The sequence below is a fragment of the Acomys minous genome, assembly GCF_964271855.1.
Source record: "Acomys minous genome assembly, chromosome: 15".
NCBI lineage: Eukaryota > Metazoa > Chordata > Mammalia > Rodentia > Muridae > Acomys > Acomys minous.
Window position 1 is genome coordinate 98015345 of NC_140497.1, and position 24648 is coordinate 98039992.

Genomic DNA, 24648 nt, shown 5'->3' on the forward strand with positions numbered 1-24648 from the left:
GGAAGCCGTGAGGTCTCTAAGAGGCTGGCCAGGTCACCGGCAGTGTCATTTCAAAAGGATTAAAGCTGTTCTTATAGAACCCTGAGCTGATTATTGTGAAAACACTTCCTCTTTAGAAATGTGACCTTTTCCTCCTGTTAACATTTCAGCCACTATATAATGCAACCAGGGAGAGGGTGGCGCTTGTTGCTGTTTGAACATTCAGCCTCTAAAACTATGAGGTAGCAACTTTATCAAGTCACTCAGCCTCAAGTGTCTTCTTATAGTAATAAGAGGCTAATACAATTAACATAGTATATACTGTACTGAAAGTAACTGAGAACTTCTACTTTCAGCAGGGCCTCAGTACTCCTAAGTACAGTGAAAAGTCAGGCATGGGAATGAACAGTAGGGACTGTGATACCAACAGCCAGAGAAAGAATCAGGAAGACTCATTCCCAGGCCAGTCTAGGCTATAGCGAGTTCCCAGCCAGTATGAGACACCTAGCAAGACTGTTTCAAAATCTAAAAGGCTAAGACAGCTAGGTCACAGTAAAGTGCTTGCTGTATAAGCTTACGGACAAACAAATCCCCAGCACCCATGACGGGTGCATCGGGGCCCAGGGAGTTCTGCTCAAACTATTGCACTAACCAAGGACAATACAACAGTAAACATCGAACCCCAACCCTGATCTACCCAATGGACAGGACATTCTCCACAGCTTTGTGGAGAGTGGGGACTGACTTTGACTTGAACTCTGGTGCTTCATATTTGACCACCTCCCCTTTGTGGGGAGGCCTGGTGGCACTCAAAGAAAGAATAAGCAGGCTACCAAGATGAGACTTGATAGCCTAGCCGGGTGTGGTGGCACACGCCTTTAATCCCAGTACTCAGGAGGCAGAGGCAGGTGGATCACTGTGAGTTCGAGGCCAGCCTGGTCTACAAATCGAGTACAGGATAGTCAAGGCTACACAGAGAAACACTGTCTCAAAACACCAAAAAACCAAAACCAAAACCAACCAAACAAACAAAAAACAAAAAACAGTGAGACTTGATAGCCTATGACCATACAGTGGGGGAGGAGGGCCCCCTCTGTCATAGACCAAGGGGAGGGGAATAGGGTGAAAGTGGGAAAGAGGGAGGAATGGGAAGATATAAGTGTACAAGTGATGGGATAACAATTTAGTTGTAATGTGAATAAATTAATAAAATTAATAAAATTAATAATAATAATAATAATAATAATAATAATAATAATAATAATAAATCCCCAGCACCCATGTAAAAAACTGGATGAGGAGCCGTGTGTGTGTGTGTGTGTGTGTGTGTGTCTGTGTGTGTGTGTGTGTGTGTGTGTGTCTGTGTGTCTGTGTCTTCCCAACACTGAGACAAAATAGACAGGCAGCTAGATCTCTAGTGTTTACTGGCTCCAAATCAGCCTAATCTACTCCACACAAGTCAATGAAAGACTACCTCAAAAAACAGTGGAGGGCTGGAGAGATGGCTCAGAAATTAAGAGCACTGTTTGCTCTTCCAAAGGTCCTGAGTTCAATTCCCAGCGACCACAACCATCTATAATGAGATCTGGTACCCTCTTCTAGCAGGCAGACAGACATACAGGCAAAACCACTGTATATATAATAAATAAATAAATCTTTAAAACAAAACATGATGGAGCCAGCTAGATGGCTTAACTGACAAAAATCTTTGCCAAGCCTCTTCAGAATGATTTTGATACCCACATATGAGGAAAGTACTGATTCCTCCCAACTTGTCCTGTGCGAGACAGACAGACAGACAGACACACACACACACTCGCCCCTGAATTACACCTTGAGGTTGACCTTTGGCTTCCATATATATTTAAATTAAAACAAAAACAAAGGGCTGGAGAGATGGCTCAGCGGTTAAGAGCACTGACTTCTCTTCCGGAGGTCATGAGTTCAATTCCCAGCAACCACATGGTGGCTCACAACCATCTATAATGTGATCTGATGTGCATTGTATACATAATAAATAAATAAATCTTTAAAAAAAAAAAAAAAAAAAAAAAAAAAACAAAAACAAAAACAAAAAAAGAAACATATGTAAAACAAATTACTCAAGAAATACTGGCAATGCAAATAGATAAAAGCATGTCACTGAGTAGCTCCTACAAAAAAATAAGTTAGATATCTGAACTACTTGCCTACTGCTCACAAGTTCCAATATGCCACACAAGAAAGGGAAGGAAAATGGAAATTTGCTAAGAGTCAAGGGCTTGCCTGAATTATCCAGTAAAGTCACAGAAATCTCTAAATAAAATGAAACTTTAAAAAACATTCCTAAAACATTTTATTATTTTATGTATTTTTCCTGAACCTATGTCTACCATCACATGAGTACCTAGTGACCACAGAGGCTTGACCCAAGTGCTGGGTCCCTAGAAGCAGCCGCAGCTGGTGGTGAAGCACCATGCAGGTCTGCCCTGCTCCCCTGGAGGGCTGCCAGGGTGCTGCGGAGGTATTCCTCCTGCACTGTAAGGACAACTACAGTCATCTACCAGAGAGGCTCTGGGTATTTTCCGCAGCTGTGAGATTCATCTCTGCCCAGAAACCAGGGAAAGAATACTTCAGCTTACGCTGGAGGGAGCTGTTTTAAACATCAGGTTACAGCTGAGTAAAGTGGTGCACACCTCTAATCTCAGCAGCTGGGAGTGTTTGTGTGTGTGATAAAATTTAAATTGCTGGTAACTGGGTATAATTAGTTAAGAAAACAAAAGAGAAAATAACAAAATAGGATAAATAAGTTGTGTTTAGGTCCTCACACTAATATGTGTCGGTTCTCCATAAATCGTGCTGGAGAAACCAGGTCTAGGTATTTGGTTTGTTTTGAGATAGGGTCTCTCTATGTAGCCCTACCTGTCTTGGAGCTCCCTAAGTAGACCCAACTACCTCAAACTCAGAGATCCTCATGCTGGGATCAAACACCTGGGTCACCATGGTAGGCTTTTTGTTTTTACTTTTGAATGAACTTTTGTGATGCTCTTCTACATTAGGTTTTTATTTAAATCCCAAGAATTCATATTCTATAGGCATTAGTATGTTTTAGAGTATTACAAAACCAGAGGCCATACCGAAAACAATCAAGAGACTATATACAAATGCACAGGGATGTCCCAATGCCCTACTCCGCCTGTGATCACAGCAGCCGCTTTTCTAGCGAAGTTTGGACAGCTAGCCAGCACTCTGTGCCCAACTTAGCCCAGCTCTTCATCCACAGAGTGAGCACTAGCCAGATCCTAGACTCTTTCAGCTTATTTTCTTCCCTTTGCTGAACTTTTCTCTAGTTAGTATGAAGTTAAGAAAGTTTGGGGATGGGCTGGAGAGATGGCTCAGTGGTTAAGAGTGCTGCCTGATCTTCCAGAGGTCCTGAGTTCAATTCCCAGCAACCACATGGTGGCTCATAGCCATCTGTAATGTGATCTGATGCCTTATTCTGCAGATAAAGTGCTCATATACAATAAACAAATAAATTTTTAAAAAAAGTTCAGGGAGAGGAGGACCCACTGGAGAGATGGCTCAGGGGCTAAGAGCTGCTGTTTCAGAGGACCCCAGTTCAATTCCCAGCACCCACATGGCAGCTCACAACCGTCTGTAACTCCAGTTCCAGGGGATCTGACACCCTTCCAGAGAAATACATGCACACAAAATACCAATGCACATAAAATAAAAATAAATACATCTTTTTAAAAAAGTTAAAAAAAAAAAAAGAAATCTTAGGGCCTGTGAGACAGTGGTAAACTATATACAAACTATTTAATCATCAGGCATTACCAGAATACACCATTACCCACCTACTTTTTCTAAATTTTTTTCTTTATAACCAAAAATAAATCTACAGTAGGGTATTTATGAGATTACTGAACTTCTGAAAATGGTTATGTGGTTCTCAGAAAAGAAGGGCCTTGTCCTTGACCAAAAGTACAGCCATTATTAACTAACATCTGAGTCTTTTTGTATGCATTTGGTGTCATACACAGTATCTCAATTCTTATAATAACCCTAGGAAGTAAGCACTATGAGTAAATTAACTTCATAAACAAGAAACTCAGGCTTAAAGAGAAAAAGTACAAGTTTCAAAAATTGTAAGCAGCAGAACCAGCCAGCACTGGCATCCAGAACACTTAAGAAATCACTTCTCCTAATTTGCTGCTTTAGGTAAGCACATCTTTGGAAGAGTAGTCGACATGTTAGCTATAGTATGGTCTCAACACTAGGATCCCACCTCCTACCACACCAAATGATATCTACTCTCTAAGGACCTAGGGAAAGGACTCTGTATAGTAATCTTGTACCAAATTTACCTCAGATGAATTTATTTCTAACTTTTGCTAATTAGCTATTCTGTCTGTTGAAGTGTAATAAATAATAAAGGCAGCAAAAAAAGTTCCACTACATTTTCACTACCCCTGTCAAGGAAAAAGTAGGGTTTTTTGCTTTGTTTGGTTTGGTTTTTTTGAGACAGGGTTTCTTAGGTGTTATCTTGGCTGTCCTGGACTCACTTTGTACACCAAACTGGCCTCAAACTCACAGTGATCCACCTGCCTCCACCTCCCAAGTGTTGGCATTAGAGGCGTGCACCACCACACCCGGCTTAGTAGTTTTGATTTTGCTTATTGCCATTAAGATTAAAAACTAAGGAGGGCCAGGCAAGGTGGCACAGCACTCAGGAGGCAGAGGCAGGTGATCGCTGTGAGTCTGAGGCCAGCTTGGTCTACAGAGTGAGTTCCAGGACAGTCTGGGTTACAGAGAGAAACCTTGTCGCAAAGAGGGAAAAAAAAACACCAAAACCCCACAAACCTGAAAGAAATGAATGAAGATTTTTATAACAACAGTCAGTTTCTGGGGGAATCAAAAGAACATTTTCCTTGGGAGAAGGAGGGACTAGACCACCAGTAACTACTATTATGAACTTAAAAAACAAACAAACAAACAAACAAACAAAAACTTTAATTCCAGGCCTGGCATGTAATTAAAAGGCACACCTTTAATCTTAGCACTAGGGAGGCAGAGGCAGGCAGATCTCTGTCAGTTCGAGGCCAGCCTGGTCTACAAAGCTAGTCCAGGACAGCCAGGGCTGTTACACAGAGAAACCCTGTCTTCAAAAAGCAAAAACAACAACAAAATCCAAAACAAAACCTTAATTCCATACTAAAAGAGCCCCTGAGCAAAGCTCCAGGCACAAATGATACACTACAGCTGAAATGGCCATTATCATGGAAAGCACAAACCTGGGGCTACTTTCCTTACAAATCCCACATTCACATAGTCTATGGGGAGCAGAGGCTGACCTCCTCCCAAGCACTTCTATTGTAGGTATGTGCCACTGCGCAGTAACTAGTGAGTAGGTGTGATAAGGGGCAGTCCTTTTCCTGGCTCTTTAGCTCTTTATTCTGAGGCAGAATCTAACTATCCTTTGAGCTGAAAGGTGAGGGAAGAACGAACCAGAAGTCCTGACTAAATATCACAGGAGCTTTTTACTCAGAGCTGGGGAACTTAGTGGTTCAGACTCTTCTCCAAATACTTCCTCCTCAGCTGCAACAAACACCCTGCCTGCCCTTCCCTCCCCACCTCAGTACCTCAGCTGCAGCTCTTCCTCCTTGCCTCGCAGGGAAAAGCAATGTGACAGTAAATCAACACAGTTCTTATGATCTCTCTCTCACCTCGTGGGAACAAACACACAACAAATGTCTTTCCATCCTGACAGACAGGTTCTGATTCATTGGTTAGCAAGATCCATCTAAGGAAAATCACCAACCAACGCACATTTCTCTCTGCATTTTTCAGGCCAGTGTTCCTGAGGCCATGCTCAAGTACACAGATGGGCATAAGCATCTGCAGAGACCCTCCTAGCGTAGCTTGTACTCGTAAACCTCTGTCCTTCATCATCACTCTGCAGAAGTAACCCTCATTCATATTGCATTAAGATGTGTCTACATGCGACCATTAATTGCTGAATCAGCAGTAGCTAATGATTCTGGTTGTCATCGCTATTAAGGATTCACCTGCCTCAATGTGTGTAAAAATTACTCCCCAATTATCTCTGATTGGTTAATAAAGAAGCTGAAGGGCAGCTGGGCATGCTGGCACACGCCCATTAATCCCAGCACTCGGGATGCAGAGGCAGGCAGATCTCTGCGAGTTCAAGGACAACCTGGTCTACAAGGGAGTCCAGGACAGCCAGGGTCACACAGAGAAACCAAAACAAACAAACAAAACTGAAGGGTCAGTGACTGGGCAGAGGAGACAATAGGCAAGACTTCCATTCCCAGTTTGGGGGGGGGGTGTCCCAGGTGGAAGGGGGTTGGGGAGAGAGGGAAACAGCAATATAAGAAAAGAACTGGATCGAGGTCGGCCCATAGGCTGGACGTGGTAGGTCATGCCTACAACCTCAGCACTCAATACAATGCAGGTCATCACAAGTTTAAGAAAAGTTAGGAATACAGGATGACATCATCTTAAAAAAAATGAGAAAAAGAAAGGAAAAAGAGGGCAGGACAGAAGGCATAATCTACATTTGACAAGTGTTCATGAATCATTATCAGTGTTTTTAAAACTTTTTTAGTTTTTCGAGACAGGGTCTCTCTGTGTAGCCTTGGCTGTCTGACTCACTCTGTAAACCAGGCTGGCCTCAAACTCAGAGCCATCTGCCTGCCTCTGTCTCCCAAGTGATGGGATTAAAGGCCCAGCTCTAAACATATATTTTTATTTGAAGGTTTATTTATTTCTAAATTATGTGTGACTATGTGTACATGCCTGAGAAGGCTCGAAGCGGGCATCAAATCTTCTGGAGCTGTGAAGTTACAGGCTATTAGCTGCCCACATGGGTTTGGGGAACCAAACTCAGGTCTTCTAAAAGAGTAAGTATGTGCTCTCCAGTGCTACCACTGTATTCCGACTATAAAATTAGATAGTGCAAACCAAAGCCCTTTAGAAGGTAATCTTAAGTTTTCAAAACTGACTTCTCTCCAGGAATGCTAAGGAAAAAGACCACTGAAGGAATAACTAAAACACTCAAGAATGCTCTAAGATATAAATCACATGCTGGCCTCGAACTCACTGAGTTCTGGGATTAAAGGCGTGTACCATTATCACGTATACAGCTCTGCCTGCATGTACACCTCCACACCAGAAGAGGGCCCCAGATCTCATTATAGATGGTTGTGAGGCACCATGTGGTTGCTGGGAATTGAACTCAGGACCTTTGGGAGAACAGCTGGTGCTCTTAACCTCTGAGCCATCTCTCCAACCCAGCTGTTTGGTTTTTATCAGGGTTTCACTCTGTAGCCTCTGAGAGACAGGAGAGAGAAGAGGAGAGGGGAGAGTGAGTAGACCCAAGGTCAATGTAAGTGTTTTCATTAGTCATCCTCCACCTACTATATTGAAACAGGGTCTCTACTAATTACCAAGCTCAGAGATCATGTTTGGGATAACTAGCTTGGTCGGAAATGTGCTGCCTCTGGCTCCACGTGCTGGTGTTACAGGAGAACTAGCATCACTTTTAAATGGGTTCTCAGCATCTGAACTCTGGACTTCAGGCTTGTGCTTTACCTACTGAGTTAAGCTATCATCATCATCATCATCACCACCACACTCCTCCTCTTCATTATTACTATTATGTCATCATCATCACCACCACACTCCTCCTCTTCATTATTACTATTATGTCATCATCATCATCATCACACTCCTCCTCCTCCTCATTATTATTATTATGTCATCATCAGTACCACCACACTTCTGGTCCTCGAAGTCTAAGACCACCACAATGTTTGAAGCTAACTATGCCAGTTACTCTTCTTCTCACTAAAGAGCAGATGACTAGACCATGCAATTAAATTTTTAGGTATGGCAGAATACTAACAGGACACTGGACAATACTAACTTGCCACCCTTACTATGTCTCTGAAAATCTGTCTACCACACAATTTACTGATGTCATCAACTATAATGATTAATAGCTGAAAAAACAAATACATACAGTAATAAAGGTCAGTATTGACCAGATATTCTACTCTGGACCCATGAACCATTTTCACTGAAAATACTTGTTATTGACAGCTCTTGCTATGGATAAACTCAATAGCCTCTTGCTTCAACATCCAGTTGGGATTATAAACATATACTCCACATTAGGCACAAATCAAACATTTTCAATAACTCTACAACCATAAAATTAATTCACAGCTGGAGAGATGTGTCAGCAGTTAGGAGCACTGGTTGCTCTTCCAGAGAAGCGAAGTTCAATTCCTAGCACCCACCTGGCAGCTCACAACTGTCAGTAACTCCAGTACCAGGAGATCCAACACATTCACACATACATGCAGGCAAAACTCCGATACAAGTAAAATAAAAGTAAATAAAACATTTAAAAAGTTCATCCATTCACTTGTCACTCAAATTATCAATTGAATCCCTTTAGGTCAAGCAGCATGAGGCCCTGAGAATACAGATTATGAGTAAAATAAAGATCTTTAACCTCATGAAGCTGATAAATTTACCACAGCTACTGTAAGGATGTGTGGTACGGTGACTACTGAATCATGAGGTCAGGCCCTGGTTGGAGGCAGGGCAGCATATTTTCTTTCTGATCCCAGATTTAAAATGTGCTTTTCATAAACAACCCGTCAGTCTGTCTTGAATATACAAATTCTGCTCTTACACTGTGTTAAGGGTATTGTCCACTTGGATATAACTAGTGCCCTGTGAGCAGTATGTTTACACATTCACCATTTTCAATCTCACCACTCTAGTTTATAAAGAGAAACCATGAAAACAAAAAGGAATCTGAACTATAACTCAGGCATGTTTAAGAATTTTGAATTTGCACTCGGGAGGCAGAGGCAGGTGGATCTCTCTGAGTTCCAGGCCAGCCTGGTCTACAGAGCAAGTCCAGGAACAGTCAAGGCTACACAGAGAAACCTTGTCTTGAAAAACAAAAACAAAACAAACAAACAAAAACAAAACAAAACAAAAACCAAGAATTTTGAATTTGTGCCAGGTGCGGTGGTACACAATACCTTTAATCCCAGCACTCAGAAGGCAGAGGCAAGCAGCTCTCTGTCAGTTTGAGGCCTGTCTGGTCTACAAAATGAGTCCAGGATATCCAAGGCTACACAAAAATTCCCAAGAACACAAAAGTAGTCACTGGACTCAAATAAGAAAATTCTTTATTACCTTGAGAGATCAAAGCTGGGCATCCTTTTACTAGTTAGTGAATAACTTTGAGGACAGTTTCCAAGATGAAGATTAAGTCATAGTATCTCCATAAGTAGAAAGCACTAAGGCAGCACATCTGGTTTTCTCTCGGGGACCTTTCCTACCTTTTTCAGCCCCAATGTGAGGAGGACGCTAGTGCTCTATCACTGAGCTCTCCCTACCCACAAGCCAGCCATACTTTGCCAAAGTAACTAGCAAGTAGCTGGTGCTTTCTGTAAATGAGCTAAAATATGCATTAAGATGTTAGCAGTTCTCAGACTAATCTGATTTTCTAAACAAACTTAAGGTTGGAAGGCAAAGGGGCCTTAGGATCAATGTCCTCATTTGACTACCAAGTGACTGACAACAGGATGAAAAGGAGAGCCTAGGGGGTAATGGAAAATTAACATGACATGGCTTTGACTTCCCAGAGGTAAAGGTTATGAAACACTCCAGGCTTCCCACTTCATTCTACCAGGATGAATAACAACAACTGATGGCTTTTCTCTCAGAAGCACTTCAATGCTTGCACACACAGCTGTCACCTCCCTACTTCTTGAAACCCATCTGACCTTGTTTCTTCCTGAGCCTTTATGTCAGCCAGTGAAGAGAACATAAAGTGGTCCCCAATACTAATGTGCACAGCCTAGGCAGATTAAAGGTGAAACTCCAGAGCAGCAGAGCGTGTGCCATCTTAGCAAAGGCATGGTAAAGAAGTCTAATGACATTCCCCAAACACACACACAATAAAGTAATCTTTCTTGGATTCTGGGGCCAAAAGAATCAGAGACCACCAAAGACCTGTTTTTTACCTTTGTAGGCTTTGAAACCAAAGTCATCACCAAATACTCTTTTCACAAGTTTCCATCATTTTTTTCTGGAATACAAATCACAAACACAACCCCAACACACACACCCTACCAGAGGAGGTCCCAACTTTGCTGTAGCTGAGTGGAGGATGAGAAAAGCAAGCAGAGGAAATGAAGGCTTCATACTTGAGACCTTAGGAAACCAAATTCTATTAGAAGTCCCCACCTCCTTCCCTTAGAAGCCAGGAAGCTACTGTCTTTAAGGATAAATGATGCAGAGCTTGGCAGAAATGTCAGGAAGTCAATAAAGGAAAGTAAAACTTTTAAGAAAAAGTGAATGCTATCTTAGCCAAAATATTCAGAGACTAGCAATGCGAGAGAGTGAGAGCGGGAGAGCTTGAGAGAGACTATTTCTGGTAACCTGTGTCTTTAATCCCAGCACTTGAGAGGCAGATGCTGGTGGATCACTGTAAATTCAGGGGCAGCCTGATCTACATAACAAGTTCCAGGTCAATGAATGGAGAAAAAAAGACACACACACACAAACTATAGATGACAAGGCTACACTCAACTAAAGAATGCTGAGAGAGGGAGAAATAGTCTTCTCTAGGAAAGAGCACCACCAATGATTATCTAATACCAAATGGGCCTAAAATATAAACACATACAAGTGCCACTGAAACTAGTGATATTATACAAGCTAAGCATGCTGTATTTATATATTCAGGAGCGTGCAAGTAAGTGTAATAGCTAAAAAAAAAAAGGGGGGGGACCATAAATTTAAGAAAATGCAAAGGGGAGGGTGCAGGGATGGGGTTGGAAGGAAAAAAAGGGAATGGGGAAATGCTATAATCTTCAAAATTATATAAAAAAAAAACCCAGGAGCCTTTCTATATAATAGTGACACATAGAAAAAGAAACCAGAGCAACAGTGAAAACTTTAGGCCATCCTACCAAAAGGAATCTATATATTCAAGCAACTACAGTGAAATTCCAGTAATACGCTTCACAGAAAGAAAGAAAGAAGTTGAAGTCGGGTGCAATGGCGCACACCTTTAATCCCAGCACTAGGGAGGCAGAGGCAGGCACAGCCTGGTCTACAAAGAGAGTCCAGGACAGCCAGAGAAACCCTGTGTGTGTGTGTGGGGGGGGGGTTGTGGAGTTGAAATTGATATGAAGCACAAAGTACCCCAGATAGGCAAAGCAGCCCTGGGCAAACACACCCCAGATTTCAAGCTATATTAGACTCCTAGGAATGACAGAAACATGGAACTAGTACAAAACCAAACAAACAGATCAATAGGCTACAAAGAGGATCCAGACATAAAGCCAGGCAGCTACAACCACTAGACTTTTGACAAAGACACTCAAAGTACACACTGAAGAAAAGACAGCATCTTCAGTAAAGGATATTGGAACTGGATTTATACCTGTAAAACAAAAATCAACTTCAAATGGATAAAAGATGTCAATTAAGACACTCAAAATGCTTGAGGAAAAGGGACAGACATAAACACAGAGAGGGACTTTCTGAGCAGGAAATAATAATCAACAAATGGGATCTCCTGAAATTAAAAAGTCCTGTACAGCAAAGGAAACCCATCAATTAAATGAAGATGCCTACATAATGAGAGATCTTTGCCAGCTATTAATCCAAGAGAAGATCATATCTAATGACACAAAGAACCAAAAAGCTAAACATAAAGGAAATAAGCCACCCAATCAGAGGACAGGCTGGTGAGCAGGCTGCAAAGGCTGCTCAGAGCATCTTCACCTGCACACACTGCTACTTCAGAGGACCAAGCATGCTTCCAGAACCCACAGCAGGAGGCTCAAACTACCTGTGACAATGGCCTCTGGCCTCCACCCACCCACACATGCACACACATCTACATAAATTAGAACAGTTGCTGTTCTTGTAGAGGACCCAGGTTCAGCTCCAAGTGCCCACACTAGGCAGCTCATTCCTGCCTGTAACTCCAATTCCAGATGACCCAATGCTTTTTCTGTGGCCACCAATTGCCTTTTTGGGGGTTAAGGAAACACAATCCCTTTGTATAGCCCTGTCTGGACTGAAACTTACAGAAATCCATCAGCCTCTGCCTCCGAAGTGCTGGAATTAAAGCCATGCGCCACCAGGTCTGGCTTCACATGACACACTTACATTCAGGCATACATACAAGCTGTCCTGGCCTTTACATACACAAACATGCACATACACAAGTGCAGTGGCATATATACACCATCATCCACATAATAAACAAATTTTCAGGGTTTTGGTTTTTCGAGACAGGGTTTCTCTGTGCAGCCCTGGCTGTCCTAGCATTCACTTTGTAGACCAGGTTGGCCTCAAAATCACAGAGATCCACCTGCCTCCCAAGTGCTTGGATTAAGGCTGTGTGCTACCACACCCAGCTCATAATTTTTATAATTTTTAAAAAGGTATCTTAACAGAGGCATCCTGTGTAAGTGGACAATGCTTCCTCCAGAAGACATGCTATACAATGAAAATCTGAATGCCCAGTGTAGGATATTTTTCTATGAATTACTGACCAGGGAGACTAGACCCTCAAGGCCCCCAAAGTCACATGAGCCTACTGCTGATGGTTGATGCTCTTGGTTGCTCACTATAACTAGCAGGTAAGACCTCACTGCACACTTTGCTTTGAGGACACAACGAGATCAAATGAGGAACAACTGGGAAACTCCTTCCCAAGGTGGGTGGGAGGGGAGTTAAAATTCACCAGCCCACTATCTAGCGGTAGACTCCGCATGCTACACTACCAACAAGACACGCCTACGGACGAAATAATGGTATGAACAATGTGGTGGGCAACTAGCTGCTTTCTGACTGATTCTCAGAACTAAGTGCTCCACAGGGGGGAAACTCATGCCTGAGACATCAACCTGGCCAAAAGCTCCCCTGGGTGGGGAATACGTGTTTGTTAACTAGCTAAATGGACACACTGCCAACGTATCTTCTAAATACTAAGATACCCATAGACTGCTGTTGTTCTCAACCTTGGTCAAAGAGGCTGCTTTCTTGCAGTGCACAGTAGTCTATGCACAGACTCATAACCGGTTTATGTACTGAAAATGCTCAGCCCTAAATAGGACATGCACATCAACCTCTCATATAAGGCTCAAAGACTATCAAAGAGAAGGGGGACTATTGTGGGACTGGAAATAGGACTCAACAGGGGTTCAAGCACTCTACCATAGGCTAAAGTTTTATCCTTACACAATTTCTCTGAAAGTATTGACTGTAATACTTTTAACTAATATCCCCCTCAAATGTGGCTATGTTAATGTGTCAATACGCCAGGAACGTTGGCACACACCTTTAATCCCATCACTTGGGAGACAGAGGCAGGTGGATCTGAGTTCAGAGCCAGCATGATCTACAGAGAAGGTTCTAAGACAGCCAGGGCTACAGAGATAACTGTCTTGAAAGGAAAAAAAAAAGTATCTAATCTTAGGGCAAAGTGGGAAAACATGACAACTGAGGCAAAGAAATACATCATGACCATTTTGTTAAAATTTAAGATTATTTTTTTAAGAGGAAAAAAGTCAGCTGGGCGTGGTGACACGACTTTAATCCTAGCACTTGGGAGGCAGAGACAGGCAGATTGCTGTGAGTTCAAGGACAACCTGGTCTACAAATCAAGTCCAGAACAGCCAAGGCTACACAGAGAAACCGTCTTGGGGAAAGAAAAGGGGGAAAAAAGTCCATTCTGGCTCCTTTTCTTCACAAATCCTATAGCCAAATGGTTCAATTGCAATTGAATGGCACATCACTAGAAGAATAACAGGAAAAAGAAAGGTTAGGAAAGGGGGAATGTAAGGGAGCAAAATGAAGATTTATTGGTTACAGATGAAGGCAAAGTTTGGTTCAGTCCGGTCCCTCACCCTAGCAGGGACAAGAGAAGAACCGGATGACTGAGCTCCCCCTCTACTCCCCCTCTACAGGCAGCTCCTTGCCCTCGCACGAAGTCTGGCCTGCTGAGCCCACAGAGCCATAGACAGTAGATGTGCCCTGGGTTTGATCACTAGCCTCACTACTACCACCACCACCAAGAAACAAATCCAGACGAGGATAACTTAGTTAACCAAATGAAAAGGGCCAAGTGTGGGGAATCTGGTAATAACCAGAAGAAAAAGAGGAAGATAAACTAAAATTAATAAGACCACAGATGCTCTTTATCCTACCACTAGACGAAAACCATTAACACCTGACCCATATATGCCCAAGAAGGGAGAAAAAATACTCCAATGTTCTGCATACTGCTGAACTTTGTTCTTTTTTTAAAAATTAATTTATTATTATGTATACAGTGTTGTGTCTATGTGTACACCTGCAGGCCAGAAGAGGGCATCAGATCACATTACAGATGGTTGTGAGCCACCATGTGGTTGCTGGGAATTGAACTCAGGACCTCTGGAAGAGCAGTCAGTGCTCTTAACCTCCGAGCCATCTCTCCAGCCCTGAACTTTGTTCTTTTCAATGTACATGCATTTGTACAACTCCCTAAAACATTAAGCTTTACTTTTCCAAGTATATCAATGTGTTAAAAAAAAAAACAAAATAAAACAGACATATCAGTTAATATACATATCTAAGTTGAGATTTAGTTATTGCCTTTTTTTTTTTTTCTTCGAGACAGGGTTTCTCTACGTAGCCTTGGCTGTCATAGACTCGCTTTGTAGACCAGGCTGGCCTCGAACTCACAGCGATCCACCTACCTCTGCCTCCCGAGTGCTGGGCATGCTACCACCGCCCGGCTCATTTAGTTTTTAACAGAATCCATGTCCTTTCACCATAAATAATCAACTGAACTGACTTACTGTCTTCATCCCCTCTACTCAATTCTTGCTTTTTTACTACACACCAAGTCCTGTCCATCATTCGGACTTACACAAACATTTCCTCTGAAGGCAAGGAAAACTGATGGAGAAGAAAATGACCAGTCAAACACAGACTGAAAACCTAGGTGGTGAGCAATAAGACACAATTTAACCAGACTGTGCTTATCTGGGTTTATTCTGTTAAGGAAGTGAGGTTCCCTAGCCTGTAGCTGCCATGGGACTCAGTGAGAGAAGGCATACCATTCCATCCTCAAACAGTCCATAGAGCTGGAACGGACAACTTACAGCCTCTTGTGCAAAGGTCTAAAGGCCAGAGCCACTCTCTGCTGTCACTTCCCACTACCCTAAACCAACAGCACCTACTCACTCAGAGATGAGGACAGGAACAGACATGACTTTCACTAGACGAAGAGAAAGAGGGAAGATGACTTATAGGATGCAGTAAGGGTGGAAAGAGAGTTCATTAAGTTTTTATACAACGCCTAATGCGTATAGCACACCTATAGAGTTATAAAACTGAAATGTGTGAGCATTCACAAAGCTCAGCCAAACAGCCAATCAGGGCATGGTAGAGCATGCCTATAATCCCAGCACTCTGGAGGCAAAAAAAAAAAAAAAAAACCACCAAAAAACCAAAACAAAACAATAAAACCCCCACCACCAACAAACAGTCAAATTCTAGTGTTGTAAATTCTGTCTCCTCAGCTTGCTTATGTGCCCAAGCTGCACACCTACTGTATGAAGAGATGAACAGATTGTAACTTTAAAAACAGGAGGAGGGGAGGTCCATAAACATTTCTATATGAACTTCAAATTTTTTTCTAGGTAACTGTTTTCTCTTACTCCTGTAACAGATTAGTTAAAGCATGTTTAATCATTACTATAGTCCACATTGTTTTTTTGAAAAGATAAATCCTACCTGCCTCCCAAGCACTGGGATTAAATAACTATATTCAACAATATATCAAAGAGAAACAGGCAATGTTTTAACAGTCTGGGTCAAAGAGATGACCCTGCACATGCCTGTAATCCCAGCACAAAGGGAACAGAGGCAAGTAGATCACTGTGAGTTCGAGGCCAGCCTGGTCTACAAAGTGAGTCCAGAACAGCCAAGGCTACACAGAGAGACCCTGTCTCCAAAAAATGCAATACAATTTGTTACAGTTCGTTTGATGTAATCAATAGTGAGGCAGTAATATTCAAATGACATAAAAATGAGATGCTAAAAAGCCAGCTTCACAAAATGACTTCACAAAAATAATTTCTAAATTCTCAGGCTGTTCTGACCTAAAAACAGAAATTACAGCTAACATACATTACCTTTCTGGAGATGGAAGAGACATTCAAACCAAATCTCTGTGCTCTTTCCTTTAGTTTATCCAGGTTAACCTACAGAAAGAGACACATTAAAAAATAAGAAAAGAGAAGGCAGAAACTATGGTCCAAAACTCAGTTCAAATAAGCCTACTGGCACCAAATACAGCAAATGTGCAAACTCAGCAGCTAAGTGACACATACATCCGACAATAATTAAAAAGCCTCTTCTGAAATGTGGTGAAAGGTGAAGGATTCAGCTCTGTTCATCAATGGTGGCAAAGGCTAAGAGAGCTCAAGATCAAAGCAGACCAAAAACAGCTTGAGAAAGCCACCATGCATAACAACCATCACCTCTACAAACAAGTCCACCATTCAGTCCAAATCTGTTAATTCTTAGCACAAAACCTCTGTAAGTAATTTGTTTCTTTGATGGATTTTACCCAAGATAGCCTTCAACAACTCACTAGACAGCCCAGCAGGGCCTCAGACTTGCACCAATCCTCCTACCCCAGCCTCTCGAATGCTGGGATTCACAAGAATGTGTGATCATCCCAAACTCTGCTACGCAATTCTTTTTTTTTTTTCCCTTGGTTTTTCGAGACAGGGTTTCTTTGTTTAACAGTCCTGGCTGTCCTAGACTCCCTTTGTAGACCAGGTTGGCCTTGCAACTCACAGTGATCTGCCTGCCTCTGCCTCCCGAGTGCTGGGATTAAAGGAGTGTGCCACCACATACAGCTCCTAAGTGATTCTTTTTTTTTTTTTTATTAAAGATCTATTTACTTAAAAACAAAACAAAACAAACAAAAAAACCACATTTTTTTCTAATAAGAGACAGAAGGGGTGTGGATCTGGATGAAAAGGGATGAGGGGAGGAACTGGGGAGAGCAGAGGGAGGGCAAACCATAATCAGGATATGTTAAACGAAAAAAAAATCTTTTCAATAAAAGAAAAAGAAAAGGGGAAAAAAAAAGATCTATTTACTTATTATATATACAATATTCTTCCTGTACTCCCGAAGAGGGCACAAGCTCTCATTACAAATGGTTGGGAGTCACCATGTGGTGGCTGAGAATTGAACTCAGGACCTCTGGAAGAGCAACTAGAGCTCTTAACCACTGAGCCGTCTCTCCAGCCCTGCTAAGTGATTCTTAATTGAATCTTTAAGCAAAGATAAACTTTCAATTTTAGAAGACAAATGATACTACTCAATTCAATTCTCTTTCTTCTTTTCTTGGAAGCCTTGATACAATCATTTAGAACATGTTCACTTATAATAAAATATTTCAATTTCAGTTACAATACTGACTGTAGCAGGATTTTGGAGTTAAATATATTTTATCACGTTTCTATTCTGAAAACTCACTGACTAGTAATAACAGCCCAGAAACCACCACTCTAATTCTTTCTTTACTCCCACATATGTACGTATGTATGTATGTATGTATGTATGTATGTACGTATGTACATACATACATACGTACACCCTGTACAGCAGACTTGGGCATGTGTCTATTTGCAGGTAGGGCACAGACAGCCAGGCACTTTATTAAATGCCAGCAGACAGCAGCCTACACTGCCCCTTTAAGGCACACTCCACACTCAACTCAACCTGAAGAGTAAAATAGGCGGTACTGGTGGAGAGCCAGTCCACGCTCACGGTCTCCTCTTTGAGGTATAGGAAGGTGTGTGCAGCTTGCTCCTTCTTGCTTCATGCTCCCCACACAGAGTGGGGAATGGGTTGCAGCACCCCCCATTATATGCACCGGACATACGAAGCAAGGGGAAACAAGCTTCAGGTAAGTGCCCGGCATATAGGACGAGCCCCGACTTTGGCACGGATTTTTTAGGATTAAAAACTCATACACCAGAAAATACAGTAAACATATACATGGTTTGTTTTTTTTTTAAGGGGGGTGGGGGGCTTTTGTGTGTGTGTGTGTGACATCTGACCATGTAGCCTTCGCTTGCCTGGAACTCAGTATGCAGACCAGGCTGACCTCATATTGCCTAGAAATCTACCTACTCCTTCCTCCCAGGTGCTGGGATTAAAGGTGTACACTAGCATACCTGGCTTCTCTTACGCTTATAGGCAACATGAAGCAACAGCGGCCTGGGGTGTAGCTTAGTTGGTAGTGTCTGCCTAGCATGCATCCTGGGTTTCCTCTCTAGTACCATACAAATCAGACAGAGACGAGCATGCCTTCAATCCCAATATTCTGGAGGTAGAAGCAAGAAAATCTGAAGTTCAAAGTCATCCTCAGATTAAAAAAAAAAAGATCCAGGCTAGGCCAGGAATGAGACAGACCCTGTTTTAAAATTTAAATCAACGTATTTTTAAAAAGAACAATATCTACAAATAGAACTTAATAAGTTACTTCTACAGATTTTGCGGTTGTTAAGAATTAAAAGCCAGAGCCAGGCGAGGTGGTGCACGCCTTTAATCCCAGCACTTGGGAGGCAGAGGCAGGTAGACCGCTGTAAGTTTGAGGCCAGCCTGTTCTAAGAAGTTGAGTCCAGGGCAGCAAAGACTACACAAAGAAACCCTGTCTCTAAAACAAAAACAAAAACAAACAAACAAACAAACAAACAAACAAAAAGAATTAAAATCTAGGCCTTTAATCACAGCACTTGGGAGGCAGAAGCTAGCAGATGTCTGAGTTTGAGGCCAGCATGGTCTCATGTGTAGCCAGGGCTACACAGAGAAACCTTATTTCAAAAAAAAACAAATTTAAATAGTTTTTCTTTAAAGAAAGACATTGCCAAAAGCTTTTAGACAAGGCCTAAAACTTCAGGTTAACAAAATTCTACTTATCCTTTCAAAGTAACGGCTGGTGGGCTATCTGTAGGAACTTGAGGATGTAGCAATTTTTCTAACTTCCCCAGTCTTCAAACACTTAAAATTCAGGGCATACTATACTGACGACAGTTACCAAACTCACAACCTCAGACACGACAAAGAGATTCTACAGAAGATTTCGTACCATAGGCTTGGTGTCAGATGACAGACCTAAGGGAGAAAAAATTTAATTATGTAATAGTTTAAAAATTCATAAAATTAAGTCTTCAAATCAAATTAGGGGAATAAACATAAAACACAGGATTAAAAACTCTTTAGACATACATGAGATGCTGTCTCAAAAATTAAATTAGTTGATTCAAAAAAGAACAATACCTACAAACAGAATTTGTCAGTTACTTCCACAGATTCTTTTGTGGTTATTAAGAACTAGACACTAGGGCTGGTGAGCTGGCTCAGCAGGTAAAGGTGCTTGCTTCTCAAGCTGGGTGACTCCATCCCCAGAGCCCAAGTAATGGTGGAAGGAGAGACCCAACGCCACGTAGGTTATCTTCTAGACATAGGTTCAAAATGAAAGAAAACACACATCCATACAAAACATAAAAGCAAGTATGCACAGCATCATTAACTGCATCAGACAAACAGTAAAGCAATGCACACTGATAGTGAACAGAATGTGGCGTGCTCATGCAGAGGATAGGGCATTTTCTTCACCATCCATGCTGGGAACATGTTAGGCTGCAGGTGATGTTCAGTGGCACAGCTAATAAACAGGCATGACATGTAGCATAGGCCTGGTGGTGCACATCTGCAATCTTAGCATTTGGGAGGCTAAAAGATAGAGATTGTAAATCTGAGGACGCCAGCCACAGTAAGCTACACAGCAAGTCTGAGGCTACCCTGTAAATTGTGAAATTCTATCTCAAGAACAGTCAAAAAATAAAATATTATGCTAAGTGGAAAAGCTAATTACATTGGGAGGCAGAGGCAGGCGGATCTCTGTGAGTTCAAAGCCAGCCTGGTCTACAAAGCAAGTTCCAGGACAGCCAGAGCTACATAGAGAAACCCTGTTTCTCAACCTCTCCTCGCCCTCCCCCCCAAAAGAAAGAAAAAATAATAAAGAAAGAACACACAAAAGAAAACTACAAGAGATCACATATCATACATAGTTCCCTTTGTGTGGAGGTAAATTCATAAATGGAGACAAACATCAGTAGTGGATAAAACACTGGGGTAGAAGAGGGAATGAAGAGGAAGTGACAACAGGGATCAATGTCTTCTGTGGGTGAATATCAGACTCAGGGTAATACTGTGTGGACCTCCAAATAACTCAAAAGGAATAACGTGTGCGCGCGTGCATGTGTGCATGTATTTATGTATGTATATGTAGAAGTATGTGTGCATGTATGTGCATATGTGTGTGTGTGTAGTGGTTTGTATGAGACATGTCTTGGGCACATACCACCATATTCTGCCTTTTTTGTAAAAAGTGTGAGTTCTAGGGCTCAGACTCTTCTCAAGTGCTTCACCCAGCCATCCACCTATCTCCTCAGCCTTTAAGTCATTTTTAATATTATATAGAGTCTACTATACTACTGTATTAGATACATGTTTTCCCTCAATGATTGATCAATATATATGATGCTAATATAAGCCTCATGGCTAAGTCTCTAAATACGTCAAAGGTTACTTCTTTGTAAGTTCTTTTCCCCCCCCCAAGATTTATTTATTTACTATGTATAAAGTATTCTGCCCACTTCTGTCCCTGCAGGCCAAAAGAGGGCAGCAGGTCTCATTATAGATGGTTGTGAGCCACCATGTGGTTGCTAGAAATTGAACTCAGAACCTCTGGAAGAACAGACAGTACTCTTAACCTCTGAGCCACCTCTCCAGCCCCTCTGTAAGTTCTTAAAAGTGAAACTATGAAGTAAATATAGTCTCCTTCAGTTTAATACATATGTTAACTCAGAGCACTGAAAAAGCATAACTTTATGCTAATAAGACACAAAAATAAGAATGTACTAGAAATTTCTCAGATGTCCCAAAAAACAAAAAAAACAAAAAACAAACAAAAAATAGTGAGATCTCCACTCTCATAATTTCAGAACTTTCTCTTAATTATTTATGAGGCATTAGGGTACAGATGCCATAGCCTCTTACAGCTCCGAGAGATAACCAATTTACCTAAATTTGGAGGAATGAAATCTATTGCCAGAAAAGGAAAAGTAAGCTTTCTCAGAAAAACCTCTGTACTCTCACCTTTTGTTGGAACTGAAGAAATTCCAAACCTGCAAGAGGAAAACATGCTGAATTTTAGGAAGTTGTTCACACTCCTGGTTGTCTGTGTCCGTGTCAAGGTACGTGACACTTCTTTCTTGTGATCTCAGAGTTTGCAATCATTAGCTAATTCTAACAACACCATGAAAGAGGTTCAGTTTACTCTTCTTCTCACCAAGAGTCCAAGCGTCCACTAAAAGAAATTCTCAGACTTAGGAGCAGCTGTCAGCTCCTGACTTTTACCTACTATAAAAACCCTGACAGATAACAGAGCCCAATGTACAGCTACTATATTCAAATCAACAGAAGGTTCTGCATATAGCCCAAACAGTGTTCATTAATTTCCATGAGGACACTTCCACTTAAAACCAACAATTATACCTAAAACAAAGATCTGACCCCTATATCCTGAAAACATCTCCACCTTGGGCCACAGGGCTAGAAGTACTCACCTAGCTGCCCGAGCAGCCTTCTTACTCTCCAAACTTACAGGTACATTGAATCGTTCAGCCCTCTTCTGCATTCTCTAAGTGTTAATAAATGAAAAATGAAAAGAAAACTTAATTACTTGTTAAAGAAAAGAGTTGTTATGGTCAGTGAAAACACTAACTTTAAGCCGTATCAGGTAGTATCCAATCTAAGGCTCAACACAATTATTTACACACACACACACACACACACACACACACACACACACACAGAGGGGGGGGGGGAGGAGAGAACTATTGTTCTATATATATCCTTAAAAACAAAAAGAAATAAAATCCATATTCAACATAAATCTCAAAACACAAGATATTTGGTTTGAATAAGATAAAAACAAAAGAAAGAAGAGGAGGAAGAGGAGGAGAAAGAAAAAAGATCAAAGAAACATCTTGGTTCCAATACAGGTAATAAAACAGTTAAAAAAACAAAACTACAGCATTAAATTCTAAAAGAATAAAATAAATTTCTACTTTGAGACAGGCAGGGTGGCACACTCCCAACACTCAGGAGGCAGAGGCAGGCAGATCTCTGAGTCCAGGACAGCCAGGGCTACACAGAAAAACCCTGTCTCAAAATAACAACAGCCAAAAAACAAAATCCAAAACAAAAAACTCTCTACTTTGAAAGTATAAAACTGAACACAAGATCTCAAATGAAACCTGATTTCATACATTTTGAGATAAGAATCCAAAAACTTTCGCTCTCACCAGCTACCAACAACCAAGTTAAAGGGAACGTCTCCCATTGCTACTTTCCCAAGGTACATACAATCCTCTCAAACTCTAATCCTATGCCTGCAAATGTCATAAAGTTACTATTAAGAGCACAGTTGTATAATATAACAGATGACAGTTTAGACATACGCACTATGTCAGCCCAAATATTTTTCTGAGTAGGTGGAGAAAGAAACACCAACTGTCAATACTGAATTTGCCTATGAATCAATTATTTTTACATTTATCCATCTTTAATTCTGTGTGCATGCATGGATGTATGCATCTATATCTTTTTTTGTTTGTTTGTTTATTTATGGTATATGAGTGCTTTTTCTGCAGAAGAGGGCATCAGATCATGTTATAGATGGTTGTGAGCCACCATGTGGTTGCTGGGAATTGAACTCAGGTCCTCTGGAAGAGCAGGCGGTGCTCTTAACCTCTGAGCCATCTCTCCAGCCCAGGATGGAGTCATCTATGCTACAATATCGAGCTCCATTTGCTCCCTTCTAACGTGAGTTCAGGGGGTCAGACTCAGGCTTTTCCCACAGCACCAACTGAGCAGCTCTACATGAAAAACTTTATGGAATGATGCAGACAAAAAAAAGTTAAAATCAGAAATGGCCAAGCATGGTGACACGTGCCTAGAATCCTAGTACCTGGGAGTCTGAAGTAGAAAGACTGTGTTTAGGGCCAGCCTAAGTTACACAGTAAGACGCTATGTCAAAGAACAAAAAGAAAAATGGGGATCCAGTAGGTAAAAGTACAAGCTGTGCAAGTGTGATAACCGGAGCCACAATGCCCAGAACCAGCTGTGCTGGTGCGCATCTGTAAAACAAGCACCCCTGTTGCAGGATGGAAGCTGACGGGCAGCTGGCCCAGCAGGAGAAACAAGGGAGAGCCTGACTAGGCCCAGGGAGGTGGCTCAGTGAGTAGCTGTTTGCCAGATGACCTACGTTTGATCTCTGAACCCACGTGCTACAATGAGAGCCAATTCCCCCAAGTTGTGTGTACACACACACACACACACACACACACACACACACACACACACACACACACACACACACCACTGACAGATAAATAAAAGGTAATTTTTTAAAATGGGGTTTCTTTGGCTGTCCTGGACTCGCTTTGTACACCAGGCTGGCCCCAAACTGAGAGATCCGCCTGTCTCTGCATCCTGAGTGCTGGGATTATGGCTAACAGAGAGATAGAGACCCGACCTCAACAAGCGGAAGGTAAGAACCGACTCTGGAGAATTGTCCTCTCATATCTATATGGCTTTTGTGCATCCACATCACTACCCCTATCCCAATAAATACTAAAAAAAAGAATACTTACCTCAGTCTGAGGTATTCCAGATGTAATTTTTACCACCTTCTTTTCTGATGCCCTGAAGAAACAGATTTTTAAAAATCAGAAAACTTTTCTCTTAACCCAAAACCTTAGAAATGTGTAAGAATTCACCTGAGTATGTTGTCTGCCCCACATGTGTCTACCACCCCTTAAGCCAAAGAGACATGAAGTCCATGGGAACTCTGGCTCCTTGAACTGTCAGAAATTGAGAAGAAAAATTAAAATAAAACTAAGCTCCTTTAAACTGAGATGTAAGAAAGTGACCCGCTAAGACGTCAGGCTAAACATGGTGGGCTAAAGGGACACAGTAAAATTATTTCATTTGCTTTTAAGCACTTTAGTTACTTTTGAACTAAGAACTATCTCTTCAAGCTTCAATTAAATAGAACCTCTCAATTTTCATCACAATATTTAACAAGTGCCGAAAGAGTCCTGATTTCCTTCTTTTATAAGTCTCCATTGCTCCCGTGGGATTTTAGCTGTAGCACAAATAGTTAAAGCAGAACAAATAAAAATGCCACAGGAAGTGGGAAGAAAAAAGGTCAAGGAGGTGGGGGGTGGAATTAGGAAAACATGCTAAGTTACTGGTCAAAAGGTTTAAGAGAAAACAAAAGAGGGGACCACAGGGGCAGGAGACAAAGTTCGGAAGTCCTCAGGATAAATGGAAGGGCATTAACTCTCCAACAAACAACTCCCATAAAACTGTGGGTCATAACCAGTCTCATTAAGGTCCCTTATTTAGAGACATGGGCAGCTTTTGTTCCAATATCCCAAACACTTTTCCCATTTGATGCCCTGAAAGGGA

At 41.6% G+C, this 24648-nt stretch overlaps 2 protein-coding genes across 3 annotated transcripts in view; one reads left to right on the forward strand and one right to left on the reverse strand.

Annotated features, from left to right (window-relative positions):
* Positions 1-24648, forward strand: part of ORMDL2 (ORMDL sphingolipid biosynthesis regulator 2) — a 92552-nt gene that overhangs the window by 41615 nt on the left and 26289 nt on the right. The window lies entirely within an intron of this gene.
* SARNP (SAP domain containing ribonucleoprotein) overlaps positions 1-24648 on the reverse strand; it is a 53159-nt gene that overhangs the window by 5448 nt on the left and 23063 nt on the right. For both annotated transcript variants that reach the window (XM_084758605.1, XM_084758606.1), the window contains 5 exons: positions 23829-23880; positions 21738-21811; positions 21268-21296; positions 19193-19218; positions 16215-16283 (listed from right to left, as the gene is read on the reverse strand). In XM_084758605.1, coding sequence (XP_084614731.1) covers positions 16215-16283; positions 19193-19218; positions 21268-21296; positions 21738-21811; positions 23829-23880 — 250 coding nt within the window. The remainder of the gene's footprint in view (positions 1-16214; positions 16284-19192; positions 19219-21267; positions 21297-21737; positions 21812-23828; positions 23881-24648) is intronic.